Genomic DNA, 9,467 nt, shown 5'->3' on the forward strand with positions numbered 1-9,467 from the left:
GTATTAAATTGTTACAAGTTGATTTATATAGTTATTACTAGTTTAAATTTATTAATTAAGATGAATACGAGTATAAACTAAGAGAAGTAGTAAACCATTGACCATCAAAGTTGGAGAGAGGCAAGGTAATGTGAAGTTGTATTTTTTAATGTAAAATTATTATGTAAGGCCATGTGAGTGTATGACTAGATCGAGAATTAAGATTATTAGCTGTTGATTTATTCAACATATATAAGGTGAAGGTTGACTGATACTCAGTTTTTAGTTTTTTGTCTAAAAATTATACAATGAATGTTATAAAATGAGGCTTTGTTACATATACAGCCATGTTCTCATCACTTCAATTTCATTGAACTGAATGATGCTTGGTGATTGTGACTAATATTTACTGGTGTATATGGTATATGATAGTTTATCAAGCCTTTTTTTTTTTTTTTTTTTTCTTCTCTTCATATTGAGTTATTATTACTTTATACAAAACCTTTCTCGAGATATAATCTATCGATATGGTGAAGATTTGAATTTGATTGTGATCTTTATAGAGTTATGGAAAAGAGAATATTGTTGGTAAGTTTGAATATATTCATGAAATGATATAGTGTTACAAGTAGCACTGTCAAAACAGTTTATTGACAGTTCGGTTTCGGTTTGGTTTGAAACCAGTTCGGTTTGAAAATGGGTCGGTTTGGAATCGGTTCAAGTGCCTTACAGGTCGGTTTCAGTTCGGTTCAAATTATTATCAGTTCGGTTTATTCTTGAGCGGTTTTAATTCGGTTCGGGTAGTAAACGACTCGGTGTAGACGGGTTGCGGTTTGTTAACGGCTCGGTGTAAACGGTTTTTATCCCGGTTCTAACGGTTTCGAGTTGAAAACGATTTTGGGTTAGAAACGGTTCGGTTCGGTTTTATCGCAGTTCGGTTTAGAACGGGTACGGTTCTTATACAGTTTAACATTATCCGATTCGGTTCGATTTTGGGTTTACTAAAATATAGTTCGAGTTGGTTTTCTGTTTCAAAAGTCGGTTTTTAATCGGTTCAGTTCTCATTTTGCGTCGGTTGGTTTTGGGCAATTAAATGGTTTTGATTAATAATATTCTTTATTATGATTTTTGTATCGACTTTAATTTGTTTTTGGAAGATCAAAGGATGCAATCATCTCATTTTAAAAATTTTGAGAATTACAATAATACATCATAAGAATTTGACTATGCCAGCTTTGGTCCAATTTATATAATTCCGAGCAAAATATGAAGCACTTTGATGATGTCGTTTAAAGAGAAGACGAAGATTATTTTTGCTTAATCCATAATTACATATAAAAAGTCAGAGAAAACAATAATGTACTCCGTAGTAAACATGTGTGCATAATTTTCATATAAAATTCCTCTTATCATGATTTTGATCTTCCCTTTATATTAAGCGGTTTGTAATCGGTTCGATTTATAAGCATTTCAGTTCATAAACGGTTTGGTTTATAAACAGTTCGGTTTGTAAGTAGTTTGGTTTATAAACGGTTCGGTTTATAAACAGTTTGGTCTGTACACGATTCGGTGCAAACGGGTTGCCGTTTGTTAGTGGTTCGGTGTAAACGGGTTTTATCCTGGTTCAAACGATTTCGAGTTGGAAATGATTCGGTTCTTTTTATTTCGGTTCAGTTTTATTTCAGGTCGGTTTAGAACTGGTTCGGTTCGTTTACAAGTTATGGTTCTTATACAGTTTAACATTATTCGGATCGGTTCGGTTTCGGGTTTACTAAAACACGGTTTGGGTAGGTTTTCGGTTTTAAAAAAAAAACGGTTTTTAATCAGCTTGGTTCTCATGCATTTGGAACGGTTGATTTTGAGCAGTTAAACGGTTTCGATTTGAAATTTGACAATGCTAGTTACAAGAGTTTAAACCTAATACAATCTCTATGATTTACTAAATTAAACGATGTAAATGAATCAAATAAATAAGTGATTACATAATGTAATATTAAAGATATTTACATAATATACATAATATCCTATCATACCAAAGAAAATAAATATGGATCTTATTCATCCAATATCGACCATGTTTCAATTTTCCTACGATAGGAACTATTAAAGGAGACCGAGGCCAATTTTCATTCGAGTTCAATTTAGTCTACTCTAAGCTAATTTTGTTGAATAATCATTCTTCTTACATGTGAGGTGTGACTAATTTAATTATACCATATCGAGATAAAAAGAAACCAAGAAGGGATGACAAACATATTTTTAGGCACAATTGAGAACTATTGCACCACATTACTACGCCTATGCACTTTGAATGTATTTTATTCATATCGATTTAATCACCAATTTTTAGAGAAAGTGGAAACATGGAGTAAACTCCAGTTCCAAATATTACTGGAGCTAGAGGATCTGCGCCCAAAAATGTGGCTTTACTTGGACCGAAAGTTAATACTTCCTAGTTTTTCTTTTATTGCACCATAAGAACTTTAACACTATTCACATAATGTTTTTTTACCGTCTTTTATGATTTAACCGTAAGAAAAAATATAGTTATATGGGATCCAGTTAGATTCGTCTTGAAATTTACATTTCAAATATCAAATTTTTTTAAAATTTTTACAAAAGTATAATTAAAGATATTAACAGGCAAAGTAATTTTTTGACAAACGTAAAACCACTCATGATGCAATAAATAAAGAACGGAGGAAGTATAATGATTAACTCCTTTAATAATACTTCACCTTATTTATTTATATTTTGGTAAATCCATTTTCATTGTACATGTTTGCCAATGTGTGTGCTTTAATCTTAATATTTTTAATGAATTACAATACAAAATTATGAAAAGTCGATAATTTGAAACTGTATAGTGAGATGAATATAACAAAATACAATATTTTACTTTTTTTAAAGTAAATTATTTTCAAATAATTGAGAGAGATTGTTATATACTACACCGGATTGTTCATTTAATCATCGAATGAACTAAAAAAAAAAAAAAAAACTTTGGGTAGTGCACCTTGTATCATGGTGCATGTATATTATACGAGTAATTTTCAGTCGATGATTTAGTACGTAATAAAAGTGAACTGTATAAGTAGTGCACCTTGTATCCTGATGCATGTATATTATACAAGTAATTTTCAATCGATGATTTAGTACGTAATAAAAGTGAAATGTGCAAAAATAGTGTCAAAAATCACTATGTATAGTATATATAACTGAAAAAAGGGGAAAATGTTAGAAGTTTATTTCAATGATAAAAAGAAACAAAGGGGCAATTAAGTACATGGTTAATTACCTCCTTAAGTTTCTCCAAAGAATAAATTTCTCTAAAGTTTTATTACTATAACTGCATTCTCTAATACTTGTATAGTTGTATGCTTTATACATATCAACGATTCAACGTGACTATTAATATTTGATGAAGAAAATATTTTCATTCAATTGAAGGTGAAGTGTCTTGTGCCGATGAGATTATAGAAGCAAAAATCCCGGATTCCCTTAATTTCTGAATAATTTACCTGTGAAAGCTTTTTTTTATGAATGAGACATCGAGATAGATCACAAAGTAATTTTTTTTTTTTTTGGTATGTAAAGACTTACCATGGGAGTATAAATGCGAGTTAAAATACCATATTTCAATAATTTACGATTCATTTTATCATTATCCCACACCACATGGCAGTGCCGGGGCTAAAATTGCAAAAAAATTTTGGGGCCCTGTTTAACTTTTTAAAATGGGGCCTTATAGTTCATAAATTTAATACCTAATTTTTATTTGATAAAAAAATTCATTACATTAGAAAATTCATCATTTTTTTTTAAAATAAAAGGGAGATGATTAAGGTTTACAAAATTAGGATCAAGAAGCACAATGTGGCCATGATCCTTGGGCCTAAAAAGGCTGCTGATCATCAGCAAACAAAACAACTTAAATAACATAACATCCAAGCTACAAATCATACTACAAAATATCAAAGTTTGATTGTTCCTAGAAATCACTTAAAAAGAGTAGCTCTTCTTGTATGTTTTGTAGCAAAGTCATCGATGACATTCTCCATATCGACTTCATCTAAAAGATCAGATTCAATAGCCATCAATGCGAGTCCATTTAATCTTTCTTGTGACATTGTCGTCCTTAAGTACGATTTCAGCAACTTCAACTTTGAAAAACTCCGTTCTGCAGAAGCAACAGTAATAGGAATTGTTAGTAATATCCTATATGCAATTGTTGCATTTGGGAAGCAAGTATATCGTTTTAAAAAATTCAATAAATCAATTGCTCCCATTTTCTCCTTGGGTAAAAACTCTCTAAACCATGTTAACTCAACAAATAAATCCTCTCCATCAACATCAGAAACCTCACCTTTCTTAAGAGCATTTTCAAAAGCTAAACAAGAAGATAAAAGTTTCTCATCATCCATTGAATGCAACTTATCAGAATTGAACAAAAAGCCAAAGATATTATCATACGATTCATATTGTTCAAACCTTTTTTCCAATGATGCAATAGTTTGATCCACAATGTATATAAAATATTGGATTCTAAATGATTCCTCAGGAGATAATAGTGTTTCATCACCATCTATCTCATCAAATTGTCTTTTTCTACGTATTATACGTCTTTGTGGAAATACAGGATCAATGCCAACTTCAATAGCTAATTTTTTTGCAATATCTATGGCCTTTGAAAAACCATTCTCCCTATAATTTTTAAAAAAGGAAATCAACCCTTTAATCTCACCAATGGCGATATCAATCAGCATATCCTGGGATTGTAATTGTTTACTAACAAAGTTTACAGCACATAAAATTTCATACCAAATGATTGTAGCAAGCAAAAATTCAAAACTACCAAGTTCATTATTTGCTAAAGATCTAGCTTCACTTTGAAGTTTATGATCATTGTCAGCATCAGCTACTTCAGCTACTTCAAGTAAGGCTTCACGTATCTCAGGTATTTGAAATCTGATTGCTTTGATACTTTCAACACGACTTTCCCATCGAGTGGCAGATAATGATTTAAGAGTTAAACCTTTAACATTTTCTTTTAAAATATGCCATCTCTTAGTAGAACCAACAAATATAGTATAAATGCGTTGGACTATACCAAAGTATTCCCTTGCTTTAGGAGAAGCATTTGCAATGTCACACAAAACTAAATTAAGACTATGACAACCACATGGAGAATAAAAAGCTCTAGGATTCAAATCCAATAGTCTCTTTTGCACACCTTGATGTTTACCTTTCATGTTAGAACCATTATCATATCCTTGTCCCCTTATATTATCTATGTCAAGATCATGAGATATTAACACATTTTCTAACACTTTAAACTGTCCTAGACCAGTAGTATCATTAACTTGTAAGAACTCAATAAAAAATTCTTTCACTTTATAAGAATTTGAACATTTGTCAACACACCTTAAAATTAAAGTCATTTGTTCTTGATGACTAGCATCAGGTGTACAATCCAACATCACAGAAAAATATTTTGCTTCTTTTATTTTCTTCATGATAGCATTATTGATTTTAGAAGCAAGTAAGAGTATCAATTCATTCTGAATTTCATGGCTAAGATAATGATGATGAATAATCCCATTCTCAATACGACGAACATGCTCAATAATCATAGGATCAAATTCAGCCAACATTTCAATCAAACCAAAAAAATTTCCATTGCTACTTTGATATAACCTTTCATGTTTCCCACGAAATGCAAGGTTATTTTTACCAAGGAACTTCACAATAGCAATAATTCTAATAATGACACTTTTCCAGTACTCCTTTTCTATATGAAATTGGTCTTGGGTAATTTTGTCTATTGTTTCATTATTTTTCAATCTATTTCTTAGTTCACACCAAGCACCCATGTTCAAAATGTGATCAACACTTGTTTCATGTTCTTTAAGTCTATGACTAACATGTGACCAATCATTATATCCTTCATTTACCAAATTGCCTTTTCCGATACCCTTTTTGAAAATTTTACAGCAAAAACAAAATACTTTGTCAATATCTTTAAAATAAACAAGCCAATCTCTATCACAAGTTTCACCATTAGGCAAATACCTAGTATATAAATTTGAAGTAATTCTCCTAGATACTTTCTCTTTAGGGCCTTTCACTATGGTTAAGTCTCTTTTAGGGCCATTGAGAGCCAAAATATCAATCGACTTCTGATCAAGAGCTTCCCATATCCTTGGATCATATATATCACGAGAAACAAAATCATTTTCTTCAACATTGTGAATATTATGATCTGAATTTTCCTCCACATTTTGTTCAAAATCATTAACATTATTCAGATTCACATCTTCTTGCTCAACATTAATATTATTATCATCAACATTAACATTGTCATTTATCACATCTACATTATCATTATCAACATTAACATTATCACCACCAACATTATCATTATTTTCTTTTAACTCTGAATCAATAGGATTTTCAGTTGACTGTGGCACTATTACAAAAAACTTATCTAAAGCACCTTTTTGTGATTGAATGAATTGATCTTCCTTCTTTTTTTTTATTGCGTTTTTCATGCCCAGATGGATACTTTCGAAACATTTTAAACACAATTACACTAAATATTTGATAAGAGAGGAAAAATATCACCGGAAAAAGCTTGTAACAAGCCAACGATTGAATTCGACAGATCCGAGATCGCTAATTGCTATGTATAATCCAATACTCCATCAAAACCATTCATCAACCGCTGTAATCAATAAAAAAAATAAAAAAAAAACTTATGAATAATTTATACATAGTAATTGCTAAAATTTAACAAAAAAAAAATTAAAAAGCATAATATTATCAAACAGTAACAGATTTAACAGGTAAAAAAAAAAAACAGATTAAACACATGCCGTACTCCATAGGCGTATCCATATCCAATGCCGATTCCAAAGAGGTTTGTGATAAAAAAATTTCCAATTACTAGCTATACTCACAGTACTTGCAAATAATTTTGGAATTAATATTATCTTAAAGATTTCTTTTTTATTTATAAAATTGAAAAACCTAGTAAATTGCATATATAGAAAAATTTGGGGGATTAACAACGGTTTAATAATTAATTTCATCTTAAAATTGAAGATTTAACCGTTGAAATTATGAATTAATATGGGCAAAATTATTTTGGAAGATGAAATATTTTTGGGCTAATTGAATGATTGAAGATACTAATAAAAAGTAAATTAAAAATGTTGAAAACAAGATGTTAAAATAGTTAAGTGTGAAATTAATTTTGGAAATATAGAGTGAAATTAATTGAATGATATATACGACTTGGAATTAATTGAATGATAGATTGAAAGTTTTTTTGGAGAAAAATATTGGAGAAGAGGAAAGGTTTGGGCGGAGGATTCTAGAGAAGTGACTTAGTTCATTCACTTCATTGAATTTGATTGACATACAACTGTACACTACTACACTTTATTTCCCAAAAAAATAAAAAAAATTGCTGGCCCCAAGGCTTGAAACTAGGTCTCGTACACAAAGCATAAGTGTTATAACCAATACTCCAACTATAATCTTGTGATATTATGTACAACTTAATTACATATATCTGAATTTTGGGGCCCCTCAAATTTGGGGGCCTTGTTCCGTCGAACACCCCGCTCCGGCCCAGAACCGCCCCTGCCACATGGTCACGATACCTACATACATAAGAACGAAGTAGATCGAATTAGACCAAAACAATAGAAGTTTCATGGCCTGGTGTAAATCATGTATATAAAATACGTATCTGAAATTAGTTAATTACACGAGTACATGAAAATATACTACCTTTACCTTTGGGGAAGATTGCCTGGCCTCTTTACCTCTTGTTTTGAAGCAATTGTTCCCTTTACTTTTTACGAACTTATAATTGTAGGTGTAGTTTGATCAATATTTAACTACTAATTCTACGATTTAATTCATTTATTTTCAAAGATATTAGTGGTCAAAGTTTGCTTACTAAGCTAGAACTTAAAACAGAAAAACCAACTTTATTTAGATGGAATGGTTGGACTACGATACAATATCAAGATTATGCATGTGTACTTGAATATTAATTGGGCGTGTTCTCTTACCATTGAAGCATTCTTTCATGCGTTTCAGTAGAAGCAATTATAAATGCCTGAAATTCAGCAAGTCCATTTTCATTAGAAGCAATAATAAACAAGAAAATCCAAGAATTATTAGAAGGAGATGATGATGATGAATAAGTTGTAACATACAGATCTATCGAATTCCAACCAGAAACATCGTTTCACATCCTCTTCTGTAGGTTGGCAATTGCATCTATCGCGCCTTGAAGTTAAGTCGGAGAATCTTGCATATGTGTAGTGCAAAATTGCAGCTTCATCCAATATAATCTCTCTATCAATAGTTATATGGAAGTACACATGTTAAAGTAAAATTTTCACATCTTCAAAAAAAAAAAAAAAAAAAAAAAAAAAGAAAAAAAATAGTCACATCTTCATAATAAAGAGGTAGAAGAGTGCATCAAAGTTATCAATTATTACTCCATAATATCCATGGATGGGCTGTTAATCGTTGGACTGAGATGTACTTGTCATTTTCGTTTAAATATTTGATGTTTATGTTACGTGCATTAGTGCATATATCATGCAAGGACTTGTTAGTTATTATTGCGTTCGTATGCAAAATTGATAAAAATATTGCGATAATTTTCAAAACTGATGAATAATGGAGTATTATTATTTATTTTTTTCATATATTAAAAATTGGAATAAAAATAATCCATTTAATTATTAATAATTTAATTTGAAGCAAATGAGGCATGCATGCATCACTACACGAAAATGTCAATTTGGCAACGGTTCAAACCCTCCAAAGGCAACGGTTTTGAACCGTTGCGTATTTGAGGGTTGCCAAATCCCCAAATAGTTGGCAACGGTTCAAAACCGTTGCCAACTCAAGCAATTGGCAACGGTTAACCGCTGCCAATTGCTTGAGTTGGCAACGGTTAACCGCTGCCAACTTGGTTTTTTTTTTTTTTTTTTTTTTTTTTTTTTTGGCGGCAATAACTAAACTGCTTTGCTGCTTGAATTTACAATTTTAAAAGTTTAATTAAGACATTGATAACAACAAATCAACAATGCTTATTATTAAAAGGCAAAACCAAAAGTATCATACAAGTACATAAAATACGTACAATCATGCATAAGCTCAAATATAAACTTCACCACACCCTCCACATTCCTTTAACACACACACTTAGTATAGTTGCTGCAAGCAAGAAAGGAAGGCAATCCACAGAGACCCTGATTCTTGGGATGAACCTGACAAGTTCAATCCAGAAAGGTTCTTGAATTCCTCAACAGATTTCAGAGGGCATGACCTCCAGTTCATTCCATTCGGAGCTGGCAGAAGGATGTGCCCTGAAATATCATTTGCCATGGCAAGCAGTCAGCTTTTATTGGCAAATCTCATGCGTAAGTTTGAATGGATGTTGCCTGGTGAAGCAGATA

At 31.2% G+C, this 9,467-nt stretch overlaps 1 protein-coding gene across 1 annotated transcript; it reads right to left on the reverse strand.

Moving 5' to 3' along the window:
• Positions 1-3,401: 3,401 nt before the first annotated feature.
• On the reverse strand, positions 3,402-8,523 carry LOC110707366 (zinc finger MYM-type protein 1-like). Its single transcript, XM_021885393.1, has 4 exons — positions 8,211-8,523; positions 8,064-8,110; positions 7,550-7,646; positions 3,402-6,703 (listed from the first exon to the last, which is right to left on the reverse strand). Exon 4 carries the CDS (start codon positions 6,528-6,530, stop codon positions 3,978-3,980), a length of 2,553 nt encoding a protein of 850 aa, XP_021741085.1. The 5' UTR covers positions 6,531-6,703; positions 7,550-7,646; positions 8,064-8,110; positions 8,211-8,523; the 3' UTR covers positions 3,402-3,977.
• Between the last annotated feature and the right edge of the window lie 944 nt (positions 8,524-9,467).

The sequence above is a fragment of the Chenopodium quinoa genome, unplaced genomic scaffold, assembly GCF_001683475.1.
Source record: "Chenopodium quinoa cultivar QQ74 unplaced genomic scaffold, ASM168347v1, whole genome shotgun sequence".
NCBI classification, from domain to species: domain Eukaryota; kingdom Viridiplantae; phylum Streptophyta; class Magnoliopsida; order Caryophyllales; family Amaranthaceae; genus Chenopodium; species Chenopodium quinoa.

Bases quoted from the DNA above. Each gene is read 5' to 3' on its own strand.
- LOC110707366 (XM_021885393.1), bottom strand. From the start codon at position 6,530: ATGAAAAACGCAATAAAAAAAAAGAAGGAAGATCAATTCATTCAATCA.